General features: G+C 44.3%; 1 protein-coding gene across 6 annotated transcripts in view; it reads left to right on the top strand.

The window, feature by feature from the left end:
- Nucleotides 1-9,246, top strand: part of KNL1 (kinetochore scaffold 1) — a 71,733-nt gene extending 62,487 nt beyond the window's left edge. For 5 of the 6 annotated variants that reach the window (XM_031668834.1, XM_031668833.1, XM_031668832.1 and 2 more), the window contains 4 exons: nt 1,695-1,804; nt 2,009-2,127; nt 3,941-4,063; nt 6,992-7,225. In XM_031668834.1, the coding sequence (XP_031524694.1) occupies nt 1,695-1,804; nt 2,009-2,127; nt 3,941-4,063; nt 6,992-7,106 (467 nt within the window). In that variant the 3' untranslated portion in view covers nt 7,107-7,225. Of the gene's footprint in view, nt 1-1,694; nt 1,805-2,008; nt 2,128-3,940; nt 4,064-6,991 lie in introns of all 6 variants that reach the window. The other variant, XM_031668830.1, reaches the window with a different exon arrangement.
- Nucleotides 9,247-23,548: the final 14,302 nt, after the last annotated feature.

Here is a 23,548-nt window from a genome sequence, read left to right as displayed (position 1 = left end):
GAGAACTCTCACAAACTATGTTAAATATAAGCAACGACAACATTAATAATATTTTCTTAGAAATGTGTATTAGACATAAAACTGCTTGGGTAATGTTCCAAATTTTTGGTAGCTTTTAAAAGAAATGATCTTTTTGGCCAGGCACGGTGGATCACGCCTGTAATCCCAGCACTTTGGGAGGACAAGGAAGGCAGATCACGAGGTCAGGAGTTTGAGACCAGCCTGGCCAATATGATGAAACCTCATCTCTACTAAAAATACAAAAATTAGTTGGGCACGGTGACGGGTGCCTGTAATCCCAGCTACTCAGGAGACTGAGGCAGAATTGCTTGAACCCGGGAGGTGGAGGTTGCAGTGAGCTGAGATCGTGCCACTGCACTCCAACCTGGGTGACAGAGCAAGACTCTGTCTCAAAAAAAAAAAAAATGATTTAAAAAAGATTATTGGCCGGGTGCGGTGGCTCAAGCCTATAATCCCAGCACTTTGGGAGGCTGAGACAGGCAGATCACAAGGTCAGGAGATTGAGACTATCCTGGCTAACACGGTGAAACCCCGTCTCTACTAAAAAATACAGAAAAACTAGCCAGGCGAGGTGGCGGGCGCCTGTAGTCCCAGCTACTTGGGAGGCTGAGGCAGGAGGAGAATGGCATAAACCCGGGAGGCGGAGCTTTCAGTGAGCCAAGATCCGGCCACTGCACTCCAGCCTGGGCGACAGAGCGAGACTCCATCTCAAAAAAAAAAAAAAAATTATTACAGGCCGGGGCACGGCAGCTCATGCCTGTAATCCCAGCACTTTGGGAGGCCGAGGCAGGTGGATTACAAGGTCAGGAAATCAAGACCGCCCTGGCTAACACGGTGAAGCCCCGTCTCTACTGAAAATACAAAAAATATTAGCCAGGCATGGTGGCGAGCGCCTGTAGTCCCAGCTACTCAGGAGGCTGAGGCAGGAGAATGGTGTGAACCCAGGAGGCAGAGCTTGCAGTGAGCCGAGATTGCTCCACTGCACTGCAGCCTGGGCGACAGAGCAAGACTCAGTCTCAAAAAAAAAACAAAAAAAATGATTACTAGGTCTTGAGCAATGATTAATAGTAGCTATTTTCGTAATTTAAAAATTACTATTATGGGCACTTAGTCTGTATCAGGCATGTGTATTACTTAACACTATGAAGTCCACGCGATTTGTTCCCCATTTTACAAATTAGGAAACTACAGATCAAAAAACTTAAGTGTTGTGTCTAGGATCACTTAGGTATTAAAGAAAGCCAGGATTGCTGGGTGCCGTAGCTCACGCCTGTAATCCCAGCACTTTGGGAGGCCAAGGCGGGTGGATTATCTGAGGTCAGGAGTTCAAGACCAGTCTGACCAACGTGGTGAAGCCCTGTCTCTACTAAAAATACAAAAATTAGCCGGGCATGGTGGCAGATGCCTGTCATCCCAGCTACTCAGGAGGCTGAGGCAGGAGAATTGCTTGAACCGGGAAGGCAGAGGTTACAGTGAGCCAAGATCATGCCGTTGCATTCCAACCTGGGCGACAGAGGGAGAAGGGAGACTGCAGAAAAAAAAAAGGGACAGAATACTTATGTACCTGGTAGTGTTTAGAGTATTTCTAGCTTATATAATATAGTATTTTTTGCTTATATAAAATACATGTATCATAAATATTAACCTGCTTTTGCTTTTTTTTCCTTCCCCAGAGGATCAAGCTCCTCCTTCCTCCCTTTTAGTTCATAAGCTTATTTTCCAGTACGTTGAGGAAAAGGAATCCTGGAAGAAGACATGTAGAACCCAACATCAGGTACCCAAGGTAAAGCCTGATTGAAGTATTTAAAGGAAAATTTGTGATATCTTTCCAAAAAAAAGCAGAACTGAAACTTTACATAAATGATAGTGGACCCTGAAATGATAAATGTATTCAATTGTTTAACTTTTTTGAGTTAGTTATAAGTGAGCCACTAAGCATTGAAATATTTTCATAATTTCATTGGATTTTTTTTCTCACTTTTTCTAGATGCTTGAAGAATTCTCACTGGTAGTGCACCATTGCAGACTCCTCGGAGAGGAGATTGAGTATTTAAAGAGATGGGGACCAAATTATAACCTAATGAACATAGATGTTAATAATACTGAGTAAGTGTATTAGTTCCCAAGGACTGCCATGACAGAGTGCTACAAGTTGGGTACCTTAAACAACAGGTTCTGGAGGCTGGAAGTCTGAGATTAAGGTGTAAACAGTGTTGTTCTTTCTGAGGGCTGTTAGAATCTGTCCATGCCTTCTCCCAATGTCTGGTGGTTTGCTGGCAATCTTTGGCATTCCTTGGCTTGTAAATGCATAACCTCCCTTCATGTTCACGTGGTGTTCTTTCATTGTGCATGTCTGCATCCACATTTCCCCTTTTTATAAGGACACTAGTCATAGTGGATTAGGGGCCCACCTTACTCTAGAAGGACTTCATCTTAACATATTACTTGTGTAGCGACCAGGTTTCCAAATAAGGTCAATTTCTGAGGTATTAGGGGTTTGTAATTCAACATATGAATTTGGGAGAATCCAGTTCAACCCAACAGTAAGTACTTGGTCAACAATTTATTAAATGAATATATATATACAGTAAGTACTTGGTCAACTTGGTCAACAACTGACACAGTGGCTCACTCCTGTAATCCCAGCACTTTGGGAGGCCGAGGTGGGCGAATCACAAGGTCAGGACTTCAAGACCAGCCTGGCCAATATGGTGAAACCCTGTCTCTACTAAAAATACAAAAATTAGCCAGGCATGGTGGTGGGCGCCTGTAGTCCCAGCTACTCAGGAGGCTAAGGCAGGAGAATCACTTGAACCCAGGAGGCGGAGTTTGCAGTGAGCCGAGATTTCGCCACTGCACTCCAACCTGGGCACAGAAAGACTCCATCTCCTCACACCTGTAATCCCAGCACTTTGGGAGACCAAGGTGGGTGGATCACGAGGTCAGGAGTTCAAGACCAGCCTGGCCAAGATGGTGAAACCCCATCTCTATTAAATATACAAAAAATTAGCCGGGCACAGTGGCAGGCATCTGTAGTCCCGGCTACTTGGGAGGCTGAGGCAGGAGAATCGCTTGAACTCGGAGGGTGGAGGTTGCAGTGAGCCAAGATCGCGCCACTGCACTCCAGCCTGTGATAGAGTGAGACTCCGTCTCAAAATAAAAAAGAGAAAAAGAAAAGAAAGAATATATACCTAACTTGGTTGGACATACCAGTGTGAAAAGAAAATGAAATTGGGCTGGGACGGTGGCTCACACGTGTAATGCCAACACTTTGGGAGGTGAGACAGGTAGATTATTTGAGGTCAGAAATTTAAGACCAATGTGGCCAACGAGGTGAAACCCCATCTCTACTGAAAATACAAAAATTAACTGGGTGTGGTGGTGCACATGTGTAGTCCCAGCTAATCAGGAGGCTGAGGCAGGAGAATTGCTTGAACCTGGGAGGCGGAGGTTGCAGTGAGCCGAGATCACACCACTGCACTCCAGCCTGGGCAACAGAGTGAGACTCCATTTCCAAAAAAAAAGAAAAAAAGGAAAAGAAATAATGTATACCTAACTTGGACATGCCAGTTAAAAACTGAATGAAATTGGGCTGGGACAGTGGCTCACGCCTGTAATCCCAACACTTTGGGAGGTGAGGCAGGCGGATCACTTGAGGTCAGGAGTTTGAGGCCACATTGGCGAAAGCCTGTCTCTACTAAGAATACAAAACTTAGCTGGATGTGGTGACAGGCGCCTGTAATCCCAACTACTTGAGAGAATCGATAGAACCTGGGAGGTGGAGGTTGCAGTGAGCCAAAATGGTGCACTGCATTCCAGCCTGGGAGACAGATCTAGACTCCATCTCAAAAAAAAAAAAAAATTGTGTTTCATGCTGTTATTGTGTTGCATTTTTAATTGTGGATCTTGTCTTTTACAGATTGAGACTTTTATTCTCTAGCTCTGCAGCATTTGCAAAGTTTGAAATAACTTTGTCTCTCTCAGCCTATTATCCATCTGTACCATTACCTTCCACCATTCAGAATCATGTTGGGAACACTAGGTGAGTAAAGGGCCAACAGGGTAAGACTCTGGACTACTTTTTAATGTTCATTTTATTTGAAGGATTCCTCAAAGTGGTCAGCAAATCAGTGGACCATAGTGAGAGCTAAATATCAGTTCTCTTGAGTTCATTTTGAAGATTGTGTGTATGTGTGTGTGTGTGTTTGAGATGGAGTCTCACTCTGTCAACAGGCTAGAGTGCAGTGGCACAATCTCGGCTCACTGCAACCTCCTCCTCCCGGGTTCAAGTGATTCTCCTGCCTCAGCCTCCCGAGTAACTGGGATTTACAGGCACACGCCACCACACCTACCCAGCTAATTTTTGCATTTTTAGTAGATACGGGGTTTCACCATGTTGGCCTGGGTGGTCTCGATCTCTTGACCTAGTGATCTGCCCACCTCAGCATTCCAAAGTGCTAGGATTACAGGCGAAGAATTTTTTCTTAAAGTCAGTGACCTTCATTGCTATCTCCAGTGGATACTGGAGACCACTGGTCTATTCTTTTGTACCTGCTTCACTTTTTGAATACTTCAACCTAAAACATGAATCAAGAAGGAAAAAACTCACCATTAGCTTAGTACAGATAATATGTAAACAACTTTTATGACCTTAAAAACAGAGTTGGGCCGGGCGCGGTGGCTCAAGCCTGTAATCCCAGCACTTTGGGAGGCCGAGATGGGCGGATCATGAGGTCAGGAGATCGAGACCATCCTGGCTAACACAGTGAAACCCCGTCTCTACTAAAAAATATGAAAAACTAGCCAGGCGAGGTGGCGGGCGCCTGTAGTCCCCGCTACTTGGGAGGCTGAGGCAGGAGAATGGCGTGAACCCGGGAGGCGGAGCTTACAGTGAGCCAAGATTGCACCACTGCACTCCAGCCTGGGCGACGGCGCCAGACTCCGTCTCAAAAAAAAAAAAAAAAAAACAGAGTTGGCTGGGCACGGTTGTTCACACCTGTAATCCCAGCACTTTGGGAGACTGAGGCGGGTAGATCACGAGGTCAGGAGTTCAAGATCAGCCTGGCCAAAGCGGTGAAACCCCACTTCTACTAAAAATACAAAAAATTAGCCAGGCGTGGTGGTGGGTGCCTGTAATCCTAGCTACTGGGGAGGCTGAAGCAGAGAATTGCTTGAACCTGGGAGGCAGAGGTTGCAGTGAGCCAAGATCACACCACTGCACTCCAGCCTGGGAGACAAAGTGAAACTCCGTCTCAAAAAAAAAAAAAAAAAAAAAAGAAAGTTAGGGCCAGATATGATGGCTCATGTCTGTAAGCCCAGCACTTTGGGAGGCCAAGGTGGGCGGATCAGTTGAGCTCAAGAGTTCGAGACCAGCCTGGCCAACATGGCGAATCCCCGCCTCTACTAAATATACGTAAATTAACTGGGTGTGGTGGTGAGTAGTCCCAGCTAATCTTGAGGCTGAGGTGGGAGGATTGCTTGAGCCTGGGAGGTGGAGGTTGCGATGAGCCAGGATCATGCCACTGGCCCCCAGCCTGGGTGACAGAACCAGGCTGTCTCAAAACAGAGTCTGTGGAACCAGACCTAAAAATGTCTCATTCCTCCTAGACTGTGATGTATTCTGTGACTTTTTAGATACACTGCTGACAGATTGGAAGATAACAGATGTTAAAAATGTGCTCACCTAGGCCGGGCATGGTGGCTCATGCCTGTAATCCCAGCACTTTGGGTGGCCAAGTTGGGCAGATCACTTGAGGCCAGAAGTTTGAGACCAGCCTGGCCAACATGACGAAACCCTTTGTTTTTGGCCAGGCGTGGTGACTTACACCTGTAATCCCAGCACTTTGGGAGGCCGAGGTGGGCAGATCACAAGGTCAGAAGTTCGAGGCCGGGCGCGGTGGCTCAAGCCTGTAATCCCAGCACTTTGGGAGGCCGAGACGGGCGGATCACGAGGTCAGGAGATCGAGACCATCCTGGCTAACACGGTGAAACCCCGTCTCTACTAAAAAATACAAAAAACTAGCCGGGCGAGGTGGCGGGCGCCTGTAGTCCCAGCTACTCGGGAGGCTGAGGCAGGAGAATGGCGTGAACCCGGGAGGCGGAGCTTGCAGTGAGCTGAGATCCGGCCACTGCACTCCAGCCTGGGCAACAGAGTGAAACTCCGTCTCAAAAAAAAAAAGAAGTTCGAGACCAGCCTGGCCAACATGATGAAACCCTGTCTCTACTTAAAATAGAAAAAATAGCCAGGCGTGGTGGCAGGCGCCTGTAATCCCTGGGAGGCTGAGGCAGGAGAATTGCTTGCACCCGGGAAATGGAAGTTGCCTTGAGCCTAGATCGTGCCACTAACTGCACTCCAACCTGGGCGACAGAGCAAGACTCCGTCCTCCCAAAAAAATAAAATAAAATGTGCTCACCTTATATTTGTCAGCAAACACCAAGACTAACATTTTTTATGACCAACAAAAGTAGCTAGGTTAAGATACTTCACAATTACATATAGAATTGGTTCTTAGGCCCTGTTTTGGAATCCCATTTCAAACTGGACATCTGGTTATTTCCAGAAATGCTCATTTGTGCTTCCTAGGAAACTGAGAGACCAAGAACATAAATTCCACTCAGTTGGAGACAAGTGTAAGATTTTTAAAAAATTGATTAACCTGGCCAGGTGCGGTGGCTCATGCCTGTAAACCTAGCACTTTGGGAGATCAAGGCGGGCGGATCACAAGGTCAGGAGACCATCCTGGCTAACACGGTGAAACCCCATCTCTACTAAAAATACAGAAATTAGCCGGGCATGGTGGCAGGCACCTGTAGTCCCAGCTAATCGGGAGGCTGAGGCAGGAGAATGACATGAACCCGGGAGGTGGAACTTGCAGTGAACTGAGATTGTTCCACTGCACTCCAGCCTGGGGACAGAGCAAGACTCCGTTGCAAAAAAAAAAAAAAATTGATTAACCTTTGTTCTTTCCAGCCAAGATGATATTGCTGCCATTCTATCTAAAGTGCCACTGGAGAACAACTACCTGAAGAATGTGGTCAAGCAAATTTACCAAGATCTGTTTCAGGACTGCCATTTCTACCACTAGACCCTTTGACCACCGTTGGAACAACCAAGCGGAATGTACTTGATATTATTTCAGGGTCCCATTGCTGTTTAGCCTTTGTTTTTAGGTCATTACAAGCTGAGTAAAATTCCTTCTGATGATGTTATAGTTAATCTGTATGTTTTTTAGATCTCTGCAGAATGATGGTGATGAAGTCTGGATAGTAGGCCTCATAGCCTACTGTCAACTTACTCATCTTTGTACCAAAGGTTTAAGTAATAGGACACTTAGGAAAAATGTCTCCTAACTAAACTAGTGCTTTCTGCTTTAGTACAAGCCCTAAGGATTAACTTTTAAGTATAAGAAGAAGTGTTACCACTGACAAAAACATGAGCCATTTTCCCATAAATAGATAGAGCTATGATTTTTAGATTGCCTGGCTTCTGCCTAGCAGATATTTCTGGAGTAGAGATGTATCTGTCTACAAACTTTTATCCTTTTTCTCCATTACTAAAATGCTATTAAGAGAAAGTAGGACTGGGTGCGGTGGCTCACACCTGTAATACCAGCAGTTTGGGAGGCCAAAGTGGGCGAATAGCCTGAGTCCAGGAATTCAAGACCAGCCTGAGAAACATGGCGAAACCCCACCTCTACAAAAAATACAAAAATTAGCCAGGCATGGTGGCTTGTGCCTGTGGTCCCAGCTACTCAGGAGCTTAAGGCAGGAGGATCACTTGAGCTTAGGAGGCAGAGGTTGCAGTGAGCCGAGACCGTGCCACTGCACTCCAGCCTAAGCAATGAGCAAAGATCTCGTCTCAAAAACAAAAGAGAAAAAGCACAGCACTCAGCTAGCTGAAATGTCGCCATTGGAGGGTCTTGCTTATTCTATGGTGTCTATTAATGTTTTCTTTTTTTCTTTTTCTTTTTTGAGATGGAGTCTTGCTCTGTTGCCCAGGTTGGAGTGTGCAGTGGCATGATCTCAGCTCACTGCAGCCCGCCCGGTTCACGCCATTCTTCCTGCCTCAGCCTCCTGGAGTAGCTGGGACTATAGGTGCCCGCCACCACTCGCTAATTTTTGTATTTTAGTAGAGATAGGGTTTTCACTTGTTAGCCAGGATGGTCTCAATCTCCTGACCTTGTGATCTGCCTGCCTCAGCCTCTCAGTGCTGGGATTACAGGTGTGAGCCACCATGCCCAGCAATGTTTTCTTAATAAGTATAGTTTTTCTAGGGAAAGTTAATTCATTTTTGTCTAGTACATACATGTAAATATATTAATGTTTTTGTGCTTGTGATGTAGTAAGGAGATGTATATGGAAATTCATTGAGATATATAGATACTCACTTGCCTAGGCAGTTTCCGTCTTAAGAATGTTTTACAGCAAAATTTTCTATTTTATTTTATTAAATAATGACACGTCAAACAATGTCACATCCAAAACACTAGTTTTATCAATTTCTAGCAGTAATAATAGACTTGCTGTAAGTATTGTTTTCTGATGTCATACCCTTGTCATACACATTATTAAATGACCAATACGATGTATGAAGTAGACAAAAATTTACTCAAACTTCAGTCACATCCTAATTGTGATAATTTTTGTTTAATATTTAATTCTAAACCAAAATACATTTGCATTTTTAAACTAATTTGTCTCAAAATTTTGCTTTATGTTTTCAGATCAGGTTAAAGTCCTGTGGGTCCCCTGAATGTTATTGTCCCTCTTGATTGGTTTTTACTTCTGAGCGATACGTCAAAAGACACATAAGCTTCAAAAGTCAATAGAAATATCATTTGCCATAAAAATCAAGATATAGATGTTCTGTTCCATAAACTCCTTGAAAAACATTTTAAAGACATCAATATGATCTGCTTCCCATGAAACTTAAGTTAGCTTTCTTATTGGAGTTGTTTTATTTCTTTTCTGTAAGTCTGAAAAGTAGAGATTTTGTTTTATGCATTTTAGTAACCTGCAACAACCAACTCTAAAAAAGATTTGGCTTGTAATGATGGTCTCTGTTTTTTGGGGTTTGGAGTACATAATTGTAATATTTACTTAGTTATTTGCGTTTTTCTTTGTTCATGGTATTGACTGGTTTCATAAATTTTTTGAAAGTTTTTCTTTCATTGGTTGGAAAGCAGATTACATTTTGTACTATTAAAATAAGTGTATTACTTGAAATCTTTTGTGAGTAGTGTTTCTTTATAAAGAGTATTTTAGGGGCCAGGCGCGGTGGCTCAAGCCTGTAATCCCAGCACTTTGGGAGGCCGAGACGGGCGGATCACGAGGTCAGGAGATCGAGACCATGCTGGCTGGCACGGTGAAACCCCGTCTCTACTGAAAAATACAAAAAATTAGCCGGGCGAGGTGGCGGGCGCCTGTGGTCCCAGCTACTCGGGAGGCTGAGGCGGGAGAATGGCGTGAACCCGGGAGGCGGAGCTTGCAGTGAGCTGAGATCCGGCCACTGCACTCCAGCCTGGGCAACAGAGCGAGACTCCGTCTCAAAAAAAATAAATAAATAAAAATAAAAATAAAGAGTATTTTAGCATTTATCCAGTAGACCTTTGAAGATATACCAAAGAAACCTTCCTCTGGAGACACCTACCTATTCAAAACTGAGATTAGGCCAAGTGCAATGGCTCACACCTGTAATACCAGCAGTTTGGGAGGCCAAGTTCAAGCAGGTTGCTTGAGGCCAGGAATTCAAATCCAGCCTACACAACATAGCAAGACCCTGTCTCTAAAAAAATTTTTTTCTTGGGTAAAATTTTTTACCCAAGTGGGTACAGTGGCTCATGCCTGTAATGCCAACCCTTTGGGAGGCTGAGGTGGGCAGATCACCTGAGGTCGAAAGTTTGAGACCAACCTGACCAACATGGAGAAACCCTGTCTCTACTAAAAATACAAAATTAGCCTGTCGTGGTGGTGCATGCTTGTAATCCCAGCTACTTGGGAGGCTGAGGCAGGAGAATCGCTTCAACATGGGAGACAGGTTGCAGGGAGCTGAGATTGCACCATTGCACTCCAGCCTGGGCAACAAGAGCAAAACTCCGTCTAAAAAAAAAAAAAATTATTGTTTTTGAGATGTCATCTCACTATGTTTCCCAGGCTGGTCCCGGACTCCTGGACTCAAGAGATCCTCCCATCTCAGCTTCCCAAATTGCTGGGATTACAGGTGTCGGTCACTGCTCCCAGTTTGCTATTCTTTTTCTAACTTGTGATAGTAAGTACCTAGCTCATTTTCATTCTTTTTTTTTTTTTGAGACAAAGTCTTGCTGTGTCACCCAGGCTGGAGTGCAGTGGCTGATCTCGGCTCACCAAAACCTTCACCTCCCAGGTTCAAGCGATTCTCTTTCCTCAGCCTCCCAAGTAGCTAGGATTACAGGTGTGCGCCACTACACCCAGCTAATTTGTGTATTTTTGGTAGAGACGGTTTCACCATGTTGGCCAGGCTGGTCTCGAACTCCTGACCTCAGTTGATCCATCCACCTCAGCCTCCCAGAGAGCTGGGATTACAGACATAAGCCACTGTGCCCAGCCTATTTTCATTCTTTTAACAAGTACTTAAGATGATACTTTTATTTTTTTAGGTAATACATCTGCCTCAGCATCCCAAAGTGCTGGGATTACAGGCGTGAGCCACTGTGCCCGGCCCAATATATTTGATTCTAAGTAATGTTTTTTATCACTCATTTTTCTCCTATCTGTTTGTTTGTTTGTTTGTTTTTTAATATTTATGTTGTTTTTGTTTTTGTTTTGAGAGAGAGACCAAGTCTCACTATGTTGCCCAGGCTGGTCTCAAACTCCTGAGCTCAAATTATCCTCTCGCCTCAACCTCCGAAAGGGCTGGAATTACAGGCCTGAGTCATTGTGCCCAGTCTTAAATATGTATGTCTTTTTTGGTCAATAAGAAAATGAGATTATTACTGTTTCGTAGAACATGACTTCATAACAGAGCTCAGCCCCAAAGATCCAGATCAGACTTGAAGAACAAGAGTTTGAAGGTGATTGCTCCACAAATAAAAAATACTTGTGGGGCAAGAGATTGATTACCGGCACTAATATGTTTGCTTCTAAAATTTTTTCTTTTTTTTTTTTTCTAGACAGGGTCTCTGTCACTCAGGCTGAAGTGCAGTATCACGATCATGGCTTACTGCAGCCTTGACCTCCCTGGGCTCAGGCAATCCTACCACATTAGCTTCTCAAATAGCTGGGACTACAGATGCACACTACCACCCCCAGCTAATTTTTGTGGAGATGTGATTTCAACATGTTGCCCAAGATGGTCTCAAACTCTTGGGCTCAAGTAACCCACCCACACTGGCCTCCTAAAGCGCTGGGATTAGAGGTGTGAGCCACCACACCTGGCCTAAAATTTTCTTCAGTTCTAAAGTTTGTGAAAAGGAACAGTAAGGCTGGGCGCGGTGGCTTAAGCCTGTAATCCCAGCACTTTGGGAGGCCAAGGCAGGCGGATCATGAGGTCAGAAGATTGAGATCATGCTGGCTAACATGGTGAAACCCCATCTCTACTAAAAATACAAAAAATCAGCTGGGTGTGGTGGTGCTTGCCTGTAGTCTCAGCTACTCGGGAGGCTGAGGCAGGAGAATTGCTTGAACCTGGGAGGCGGAGGTTGCAGTGAGCTGAGATGGCACCACTGCACTCCAGCTTGGGTGACAGAGTGAGACTCTGTCTCCAGAAAAACAGAAAAGAAAAGGAACATAAATTACAAATCAGACTGAGCCTGGTAGGACCTATAGCTGAGAATAATTACACTTAGCTGAAGAAGGTCTTTAGATTGAATGACAGAATAAATCCCAAGAGGCAAAAATACACATTTCACTCCTTTAAAAATATTTCACCAGAAATATTTAGGGAAAAAAAAAATGATGTAAGAGATTTTAATCCCCAGGATATGGCTGGGCGCAGTGGCTCACGCCTGTAATCCCAGCACTTTGGGAAGCCAAGGTGGGCGGATCACGAGGTCAGGTATTCGAGACCAGCCTGACCAACATGGTAAAACCCCATCTCTACTAAAAATACAAAAATTAGCCGGGCGTGGTGGCGCATGCCTCTGTCCCACCTGCTCAGGAGGCTGAGGCAGGAGAATCTCTTGAACTCGGGAGGCAGAGGTTGCAGTGAGCTGAGATCCCTCAGGTTTGCCACCACAGTTGTCTGCGGGTAAATACATAGATTTCACAATGCATAAGCAGATTCTGTCTAAAATCTTTTCCTGGGTCAAACCTTTACTGGAGCTCTGTAAGGTGTTCAGACTTGCACTAACCAAACACAAGAGACTTCTACATAGCAGCTCTTATATAGTGTAACATAAACACATTTTATTAATTGTTATTAATGAAACCTTAACACATTTATTCATATACTTTATTGTAAACACAACTGACATTCACATTATCAGAACAGCATTATTGCAGGAATCAATGTTATGAGAAAGCAACTGCTATGATTTGAATGTTTTGTCCCCTCCAAAACGCTTAAGACTTAATCCCCAATGTGCCAGTATTGAAATGTGGGGCCGTTAAGAGGTGATTCAAGTCATGAGGGCTATGCCCTCATGAATGGATTAACGTGTTACTATGGGAGTCGGACTGGTGGCTATTTTAGAAGAGGAAGAGAGGCTGGCCAGGTGCAGTGCCTCACACCTGTAATCCCAGCACTTTGGGAGGCTGAGGTGGGCAGATCACGTGAGGTCAGGAGTTCAAGATCAGCCTGGACAACGTGGTGAAACCCTGTCTCTACTAAAAATACAAAAATTGGCTGGATGTGGTGTCACCTGCCTGCAGTACCAGCTACTTGGGAGGCTGAGGGAGAAGAATCTCTTGATCCCGGGAGGTGGAGGTTGCAGTGAGCTGAGATCACACCATTGCACTCCAGCCTGAACAACAAGAGCAAGACTCCGTTTCAAAAAAAAAAAAGGGTGAGAGGGCCAGGTACGGTAGTTCACTCCTGTAATCCCACCATTGTGAGAGGCCGAGGAACGAGTTGGGGGATCGCTTGAGCTCAGGAGTTTGAGACTAGCTTGGGCAACATGGCAAAACCCCATCTGCACAAAAAATACAAAAATTAGAAGGGTGTGGTGGTGCATGCCTGTGGTCCCAGCTTCTTGGGAGGCTAAAGTGGGAATATCACTTGAGCCCAGGAGGCAGAGGTTGCAGTGAGCCAAGATCATGCCACTGCACTCCAGTCTAGATGAGAGTGAAATCCTGTCCCCTACAAAAAAAAGAAAAAAAAAAAAGGAAAAGAGACTTGAGCTAACACTCTCAACCCCCTCAACCTGTGATGCCCTCTGCCAACAGGCATCCCCATCAGAGTCCCTATCAGCAAGAAGGCCCTCATCAGATGTGTTTCATCAACCTTGGACTTCTCAGCCTCCAGAACTGTAAGAAATACATTTTTGTTTCTTTATAAATGACTGAGTTTTAGGTATTCTGTTACAAGCAACAGAAAATGGACTAAGATGGAAAATATTGTTGTCCATGGCTAAGTATAGAGATTTCATGACATATAAGCTGATTCTGTCTAAAACCTGTTTTTATGCTAAACTTAGTATCACACACAATTATTTTTTAAAATTTTTAATCACCTTGTGTTATCATATACTAGATTTTATTCATTCTATCTAACTGTATTTTTTGTGCTCATTCACCATCCACACTCGCCTCTATCCCCCTTACCCTCCCAGTCACTGGTAACCATCATTGTATTGTCTTTCTCCATAAGTTCAATTATTTAAATTTTATTTAATTAATTAATTAATTAATTTTTTATTTTTTGAGACGGAGGCTTGCTCTGTTACCAGGCTGGAGGGCAGTGGCGTGATCTCGGCTCACTGCAACCTCCGCCTCCCAGGTTCAAGTGATTCTCCTGTCTCAGCCTCCCAAGTAGCCGAGAGTACAGGTGCCTGCCACCACGCCCAGCTAACTTTTTGTACTTTTAGTGGAGACGGGATTTCACCATATTGGTCAGGTTGGTCTCGATTTCTTGACCTCGTGATCTGCCTGCCTCAGCCTTCCAAAGTACTGGGATTACAGGCATGAGCCACTGCTCTGGGCCTCAATTATTTAAATTTTTAGTGCCCACAAATAAGTGAGAAATGTAAAGTTTGCCCTTCTCTGTCTGGCATATTTCATTTACTGTAATGACCTCCAGTTCCATCTATGTTGTTGCAAATGACAGGATCTCATTCTTTCTTTTGGCCGAATAGTACTCCACTGTGTGTAGGTACCACATTTTCTTTATCCATTCGTCTGTTGATGGGTACTTAGGTTCCTTCCAAATCTTGTCTATTGTGAATAGTGCTGCAATAAACATGGAAGTGCTGATATCTCTTTGATATACTGATTTCTTTTTCTATTGGATATACCCCTAGCAGTGGAATTGCTCGATCATATGGTAGCTCTATTTTTAGTTGTTTTTTTTTTTTTTTGGAAACGCAGTCTCGCTCTGTCGCCCAGGCTGGAGTGCAGTGGCGCCATCTCGGCTCACTGCAAACTCCGCCTCCTGGGTTCACGCCATTTTCCTGCCTCAGCCTCCCGAGTAGCTGGGACTACAGGCGCCCGCCACCACGCTTGGCTAGTTTATTTTTTGTATTTTTAGTAGAGATGGGGTTTCACCGTTGTCTTCACCTCCTGACCTTGTAATTCGCCCTCCTCGGCCTCCTAAAGTGCTGGGATTATAGGCATGAGCCACTGCGCCCGGCTTTTTTTTTTTTTTTTTTTGAGATGAAGTCTTGGTCTGTCACCAGGCTGGAGTGCAGGAATGCAATCTCGGCTCACTGCAACCTCTGCCTCCCATGTTCGAGTGATTCTTCTGCTTCAGCCTCCCAAGTAGCTAGGACTAAGGGTGCGAACCACCACGCCCAGCTAATTTTTGTATTTTTAGTAGAGATGGGGTTTCACCATGTTGGCCAGGATGTTCTCGATCTCCTGACCTCATGATCCGCCTGACTCGACCTCCCAAAGTGCTGGGATTACAGGCATGAGCCACTGCGCCCGGCCTTTTTTTAGTTTTTTAAGGAACCTCCAGAGTGTTGTGCATAGTAGTTATACAAACTTCCATTCCCACCAACATTGTACAAGGGTTCCCTTTTCTCCAGGTCCTTGCCAGCGTTCATTATTCCCTGTCTTTTAGATAAAAGCCGTTTTAACTGAGGTGATACGATTCTCATTGCAGTTTTGATTTGCATTTCTCTGAGGATCAATGATGTTGAGTACTTTTTCATATACTTGTTTGCCATTTGTATGTCTTTTGAGAAATACCTATTCAGATTTTTTGCCCATTTTTAATTGGATTATTAGATTTCTTGTCTATTGTTTCAGCTCCTTATATATTCTGGTTATTATTTTTTTTAATTATTTTTGAGATGGAGTCTTGCTCTGTTGCCCAGGATTGAGTGCAGTGGCACAATCTCAGCTCACTGCAACCTCCACCTCCCGAGTTCAAGTGATTCTCCTGCCTCAGCCTCCCAGGTAGCTGGGACTACAGGCACGTGCCACCATACCCAGCTAATTGTTTGTATTTTTAGTAGAGACGGGGTTTCACTGTGTTAGCCAGGATGGTCTTGATCTCCTGACCTTGTGATCGACCTGCCTTGGCTTCCCAAAGTGCTGGGATTACAGGTGTGAGCCACCATGCCCAGCCTGGTTGTTGTTGTTATTGTTATTGTTATTATTATTATTATTTGAGACAGATTCTTGCTCTGTCGCCCAGACTGGAGTGTAGTGGCATGATCTTGGCTCACTGCAATCTCCACCTCCTGGCCTCAAGCAATTTCCCTGCCTCAGCTTCCCGAGTAGCTGGGACTACAGGTGCACACTACCACACCCAGCTAATTTTTGTATTTTTAGTAGAGATGGGGTTTCAACATGTTGGCCAGGATGGTCTTAATCTCCTGACCTCATGATCCACCCGCCTCGGCCTCCCAAATTGGCCTCCCTGGGATTACAGGCGTGAGCCACCGCACCTGGCCATATCAGTGTTTTATAGTTTTCATTGCAGAGAGTTTTCACTTCTTTGGTTAAGTTTATTCCTAGGTATTTTATTTTAATTGTAGCTGTGGTAAATGGGATTACTTTCTTGATTTCCTTTTCAGATGTTCACTGTTGGCATATAGAAATGCTGCTGCTTGGCCGGGGACAATGGCTCGTGCCTGTAATCCCAGCACTTTGGGAGACCAAGGCGGATGGATCATGAGGTCAGGAGTTCGAGACCAGCCTGACCAACATGGTGAAACCCTGTCTCTACTAAAAATGCAAAAAAATTAGCCAGGCATGGTGGCACACGCCTGTAGTCCCAGCTACTCGGGAGGCTGAGGTGGCAGAATCACTTGAACCCAGGAGGCAGAGGTTGCAGTAAGCCAAGATTGCACAACTGCACTCTAGCCCGGGTGACAGAGCGAGACTCCATCTCAGAAATAAATAAATAAATAAATAGATAAATAAATAAATTAGTTGGGTGTGGTGGCGCATACATGTAATCCCAGCTACTTGGGAGGCTGAGGCTGGAAAATCACTTGAACCCAGGTGGTGGAGGTTGCAGTGAGCTGAGATCATGCCACTGCACTCCAGCCTGGGCGACAGAGCAAGACTCTGCCTCAAAAAAAAGGAAAGAAATGCTGCTGCTTTTGTATGTTGATTTTGAATCCTGCAACTTTACTGAATTTGTTTATCTTTACTGAATTTGAGTTTTGTGGTGGAGTCTTTAGATTTTTCTAAATATAAAAGCCTATCATCTGCAAAAAGAATAATTAGACTTCTTTCAATTTTGGGTTCCCTTTATTTCTTTCTTTTGTCTGATTGCTATAGCTAGGACTTCCAGTACTATGTTGAATGACAGTGCTGAAAGTGGGCATGCTTATCTTGTTCTAGATCTTAGAGAAAAGGTGTTATCAAAACACCAGGGGTTAGCCTATAATCCCAGCACTATGGGGAGCTGAGGTGGGTAGATGACTTGAGTAGCTGAGATTACAGGCATGTGCCACCACACCCGGCTAATTTTTGTATTTTTATTAGAGATGGGGTTTCCCCATGTTGGCCAGGCTGGTCTTGAACTCCTGACCTCAGGTGATCCACCCACCTCAGCCTCCCAAAGTGCTGGGATTATAGGCATGAGTCACCGTGCCCGGCAGTAGGATGAGTTTGGAAGTATTCCCTACTGCTCTATTTTTTGGAATAGTTTGAGTAAGATTGGTATTAATTCTTCTTTAAATGTTTGGTAAAACTCAGCAGTGAAGCCAGTGGGCCCCAGGCATTTCTTTGCTGGGAGAATTTTTATTATGACTTTGATCTCATTACTTGTGATTGGTTTGTTCAGGTTTTAAGTTTCTTCATGGTTCAATCTTGATAAGTGGTATGTGCCTAGGAATGTACTTGTTTCTTCCAGATTTTCCAATGTATTGGCATATAGTTGTTCATAGAAGCCACTAACAATCCTTTGAATTTCTTCCATATCAGTTGTAATGTCTCCTTTTTCATCTCTGATTTTACTTACTTGGTTCTCTCTTTTTTTCTTAGTCTGGCTAAAGGTTTGTCAGTTTTATCTTTTCAAAAAAAACAACTTTTTGTTTTGTTGATTTTTGTATTGTTTTCTTCATTTCAAATTAATTTATATCTGCTCTGATCCTTATTATTTATTTATTTACTTTTCCTAACTGTGAGTTCAGTTTGCTCTTACTTTTCCAGAGCTTTTTTTTTTTTTTTTGAGACGGAGTCTCACTCTTTTGCCCAGGTTGGAGTACAATGGCATAATCCTAGCTCACTGCAACCTCTGCCTCCTGGGTTCAAGGGATTCTCCTGCCTCAGCCTCCCGAGTAGCTGGGATTACACACACACACTACCATGCCCAGCTAATTTTTGTATTTTTAGTAGAGATGGGGTTTCACCATGTTAGCCACGCTGGTCTTAACCCCCTGACCTCAGGTGATCCACCTGCCTTGGCCTCCCAAAATGCTGGGATTACAGGCCAATGCCTGGGCATTACTTTTCCACTTCTTTAAGATGTATCATCAGGTTATTTACTTGAAGTTTTTCTTATTTTTTGATGTAGGCACTTATAGCTTTAAATTTCCCTCTTAGTACTGCTTTCACTGTATCCCATAGGTTTTGGTATGTTGTGTTTCCATTATCATTCATTTCAATACATTTTTCAATTTCCTTCTTAATTTTTGCATTGACCCACTGTCAGGAGCATATTGTTTAATTTCAATGTCTGTATATATTTTCCAGAATTCCTGTTGTTATTTATAGTTTTATACCAATGTGGTCAGAGAAGATGCTTGATATTATTTCAATTTTGTGAATGTTTTAAGACTTGTTTTGTGTTCTAACATATATGGTTTATCCTTCAGAATGATCTATGTGCTGAGGAGAAGAATATATTCTGCAGCCATTGGATGAAATGTTCTATAAATATCTGTTAGGTCCATTTTTTCTCTAGTGCAGATTAAGTCCAATGTTTCTTTGTTGATGTTCTGTCTGGGAGAAAAGGGGTCTAGGAGATCTGTCCAATGCTGAAAGTTGGGTGTTAAACTGTCCAGCTATTATTGTATTCAGGTCTATCTCTCTCTTTTGCTCTGATAATATTTGCTTTTATAAAATCTGGGTGCTTTAGTGTTTGGTGCATATATATTAATAATCATATCCTCTTGCTGAATTGGCACCTTTATCATTATATAATGACCTTCTTTGTCTGTTCTTACAGTTTTTGTCTTGAAATCTATTTTTTTTTTTTTGAGATGGAGTCTCGCTCAGTCGCCCAGGCTGGAGTGCAGTGGCGTGATCTCAGCTCACTGCAAGCTCCGCCTCCCAGGTTCACACCATTCTCCTGCCTCAGCCTCCCAAGTAGCTGGGACCCCGCTGCCACACCCAGCTAATTTTTTGCATTTTCAGTAGAGACGGGGTTTCACCGTGTTAACCAGGATGGTCTCGATCTCCTGACCTCGTGATCCACCCGCCTCGGCCTCCCAAAGTGCTGGGATTACAGGTGTGAGCCACCGCGCCTGGCCTTGAAATCTATTTTGTCTGATATAAGTATAGTGACTCCTGTTCTCTTTTGGTTTCCATTAGCATGGAATATCTTTTTCCATCCCTTTATGTTAAGTCTATGTGCATCTTTATAAGTTAAATGTGTCTCTTGTGTGCAAGAGATCATTGGGTCATTCAGCCACTCTGTGTCTTTTGATTGGAGTGTTTAGTCCATTTACATTCAATGTTATTGATAAGTAGGGACTTACTCTTACCTTTGTTTTCTGGTTGTTTTGCCATCTTCTCTTCCTTCTTTCCTACCTTCCTGTCTTCCTTTTAGTGAAGGTAATTTTCTCTGGTGGTATGCTTTAATTTCTTGCTTTTTATTTCTTGTGTATCAATTGTATGTTTTTCTATCTGAGGTTACTATGAGGCTTGCAAATACTGTCTTACAACCCATTATTTTAAATTAATGACAACACTGATTGCATATATAAACACACAAAAAGAAAATAAAAAGTCTACACTCATTTTATTTCCCTGCTTTTTAACTTTTTGTTTCTCTTTGTCTTACTGTACTATCTATGTCTTGAAAAGTTGTAGTTAAGGCCGGGCATGGTGGCTCACACCTGTAACCCCCATTTTGGGAGTCCAAGGTGGGTGGATCATGAGGTAATGAGTTCAAGACCAGCTCAAAGATGGTGAAACCTCATCTCTAATATTAAAAAATACAAAATAGTGGAAGGAAGGCTGGGGAGCCTGGCATCTCTGAAGAGGTCGAGATCGGCGAGATCGACATCCTGGCACCTCAGGAAACTCCTGTCTCTATTTCAGGACATTAAATTAGCCGAGTGAGAGTGAGCGCTTGGGGTTCACTGGGAGCTGAGGTATGAACGGCTGAACCCGGAGGCGGAGCTTGCAGTGAGCAGAGATCCGCCACTGCACTCCAGCCTCATGAAGGGTGACCTCGGCTCAAAGGCAAAAAAAAAAAAACAAAACAAAAATTAGCTGGGCATCGCGGGTGGGTGCCTGCAATCCCAGCTACTTGAGAGGCTGGAAGCAGAATTGCTTGAACCCTGAGGCAGAGGTTGTAGTGAGCTGATATTGCCATTGCACTCCAGCCTGTAATAGGAGTGTTCCGTCTCAAAAAAAAAGTAGAGGTTTGAGCGTGGCTCAAGCCTGTAATCCCAGCACTTTGAGCAGGCCGAGACGGCGGATCACAAGCGTCAGGGAGGTCTGAGACCATCCTAAAAGTAACACGGCGAATTCCTCGCTCTCTACTAAACACAAAAAAATTAGCTGGGCGGTGGCGGGCGCTGTGGTCCCAGTTACTGGAGGCTGAGGCAGGAGAATAGCTGGAACTCCGGGAGGCGGAGCCTGGTGAGCTGAGATTCACACTGTGACTCCAGCCTGGGCAGAGCGAGACTCGCTCAAAAAAAAAAAAAAAAAAAAAGTGCAGAGATGAGTTTTCCTCGCTGGCCTGGCTGGCCCTGAACTCCTGACCGGTGATCTAATCTGGCCTGCCTCCCAAAGTGCTGGTATTACAGCCATGAGCCACCCAGCCTGGGTCATTATTTAGTCTTTCTACTTAAGACTAAGAGTAGTCTACATACCTCACCATTACAGTCTTGAAATTTATTTTGTCTGATATAAGTATAGTGGGACTTGTTCTCTTTGGTTTCCATTAGCATGGAACATCTTTTCCAACCCTATGTTAAGTCTATGTGCATCTTTATAAGTTAAATGTGTCTCTTTGTCTCTGTTATATGTGTTCTGTGCTTTTTGTGTGTGTGCTTACTATTACCAGTGAGTTCTGTACCTTCAGATGATTTCTTTTTCTTTCTCTCTTTTTTTTTTTTTTTGTGACAGAGTCCACTTGGTCGCCCAGGCTGGAGTGCAGGAAAGCATTTGGCTCACTGCAACCTCCACTTCCTGGGTTCAAGAGATTCTCCTACCTCAACCTCCTGAGTATCTGGGATTACAGGCACCCGCCACCACACCCAGCCAATTTTTGTATTTTTAGTAGAGACATGGTTTTGCCTAATGACCAGGCTGGTCTCAAACTCCTCTGATCTCAGGTAATCTGCCCGGCCTTTGGCCTCCCAAAGTGTTATTGGGATTACAGGCGGAGCCACTGCACCTGGGTCTCGATGATTTCATTGTACTGCCAACATTCTTTTCTTTCTTAGATTGAGGAGCCCTTTAGCATTTCTCTTGTAGATAGGGTCTGTGTTGAGGAAATCCCTAGCTTTTGTTTGTCTCTAGAAGGTCCTTCTCTTCTTTTCTTTCTTTTTTTGAGACGGAGTCTCGCTGTGTCACTAAGGCTGAGGCAGGGTCGGATCTCAGCTCACTGCAAGCCTCCGCCTCCCGGGTTCCCGCCATTCTGCCTCAGCCTCCTTCCGGTAGCTGGGACTGAGCAGGTGCCCGCCACTGCCTCAAGGCTAGTTTTTGTATTTTTAGTAGAGACTGGTTTCACCAGCCAGCCAGGATGGTCTTGATCTCCCTGACCTCGCGGGATCCCTCGCCTCGCCCTCCAAAGTGCTGGGATTACAGGCCGAGCCAAAGCGCCCGGGCCGTCCTTCTTTCTTTTTTTTTTTTTTTGAGACGGAGTCTCGCCTGTCGCCTAGGCTGGAGTGCAGGGCGCTGACCCTCGCTCACTGCAAGCTCCGCCTCCTGGTTCACGCCACCCCTCCCCGCCTCAGCCTCCCGAAAGTAGCTGGGATCTACAGGGCGCCTCGCCACCACGCCTCGGCTAGTTTTTTGTATTTTAGTAGAGACTGTTTCACCATAAGAAGCAGGGATGGTCTGCATCTCCTGACCTCGCGGATCCACCCGCCTCGCCTCCCAAAGTGCTGGGATTCAGGCTTGAGCCAATCATACCGCTTTTTTTTTGAGACGGAGTCTCAGTTCTAGCTGAGGCAGGGCGTGATCTCGCTCACTGTAAGCTCCGCCTCCCTGGTTCACGCTTATCCTCCCTCAGCCTCCCAAGTAGCTGAGACTACAGGCTCAGCCACTCACGCCTGCTGTTTTTTGTATTTTTAGTAGAGACGGGGTTTCACCATGTTAGCCAGGATAGTCTCGATCTCCTGACCTCGTGATCCACCCGCCTCGGCCTCCCAAAGTGCTGGGATTACAGGCTTGAGCCACCGCGCCCGGCCCCTTCTTTCTTTTCAATGGAAACTTTACAAGCAAGGAAAGAATGAGATGACAAGGAACACATTAAATATGTCATGGCATTCTCTCCTTGCCTGTAAGGTTTCCAAGTTTCCACAGAAAAGTCTGCCGCCAGACATATTGGAGCTCCCTTGTATGGTATTTGGTTTTTTTTTTTTTTGCCGCTTTTAGGGCCCTGTCTTTAACCTTGACCTTTGGGAGTTTGATTATTAGTAGTAGTCCTATTTGGGTTAAATTCTCGCTTGGTGTTCTAGAACCTTATTGTAGTTGAAAATTGATTTTTTTTTTTCTAGGTTTGGAAAGTTCTCTGATATTATCTCTTCCTTTGAGTAAGCTTTTTTATTTTTGTTTTCTTTCATATTTTTTAGATGGCTAATTCTGAAAATTTTTCTATCTTTATCTCTTTCTCTACCTCCTCTTTCAGGCCAATAACTCTTAGATTTTCCCCCTTTTGAGGCTATTTTGTAGATCCTGTAGGTGTGCTTCATTTTTTATTCTTTTTTTGTGTTTTGTCTTGAATTTGAGTTTTCTCAAAAGAGCTATTTTGAATTTTCTGTCTAAAAGGTCAGAGATATCTCTGTTCCTCCAGGATTAGCCCTTGGTGACTTATTTAGTTTGTTTGGTGAGGTCATGTTTTCCTGAATGGAAATGATGCTTGTAGATATTTGTCGGTGTCTGAGTATTGAAGAGTTAGGTATTTACTGTAATCTTCACAGTCTGGCTTTGAGACTTGGGCCCGAAGCCCAGTGACACTGTGGTTTTTGCAGACTCAGAGGTACTGCCTTAGTAGTCTTGGCTAAGATCTGGAAAAATACTCTAGATTACCAGGCAGAGACTCTTGTTCTTCCCTTACTTCTCCAAACAAATGAAATCTCTTTCTCTCTCTGTCCTGAGCCACCTGTAGGTGGCAGTGTGGTGATGCAAGCATATGTGGCCTCACTACTGGGACTGCACTGGGTTAGACCTGAAGTCAGCACAGCGCTGATTTTTTTTTTTTTTTTTTTTTTTTTTTTTTTTTTTTTTTTTTGAGACGGAGTCTCACTCTGTCGCTGAGGCTGGAGTGCAGTGGCACAATCTTGGTTCACTGCAGCCTCCGTTTCATGGGTTCAGGCAACTCTCTGCCTCAGCCTCCTGAGTAGCTGGGATTACAGGCATCCGCCACCATGCTTGGCTAATTTTTTTGTATTTTTAGTAGAGATAAGATGTTGGCCAGGCTGGTCTCAAACTCCTGACCTCAAATGATCCACCCGCCTTGGCTTCCCAAAGTGTTGGGATTACAGGCGTGAGCCACCACGCCTGGTCAATACTGGGTCTTGCCCAAGACCTTTGC

Source organism: Papio anubis, chromosome 7, assembly GCF_008728515.1.
Source record: "Papio anubis isolate 15944 chromosome 7, Panubis1.0, whole genome shotgun sequence".
In the NCBI taxonomy this organism is placed as follows: Eukaryota; Metazoa; Chordata; class Mammalia; order Primates; family Cercopithecidae; genus Papio; species Papio anubis.
The sequence above is the reverse complement of the archived record's forward strand: the minus strand, read 5'-3'. Positions and strand labels throughout refer to the sequence as shown.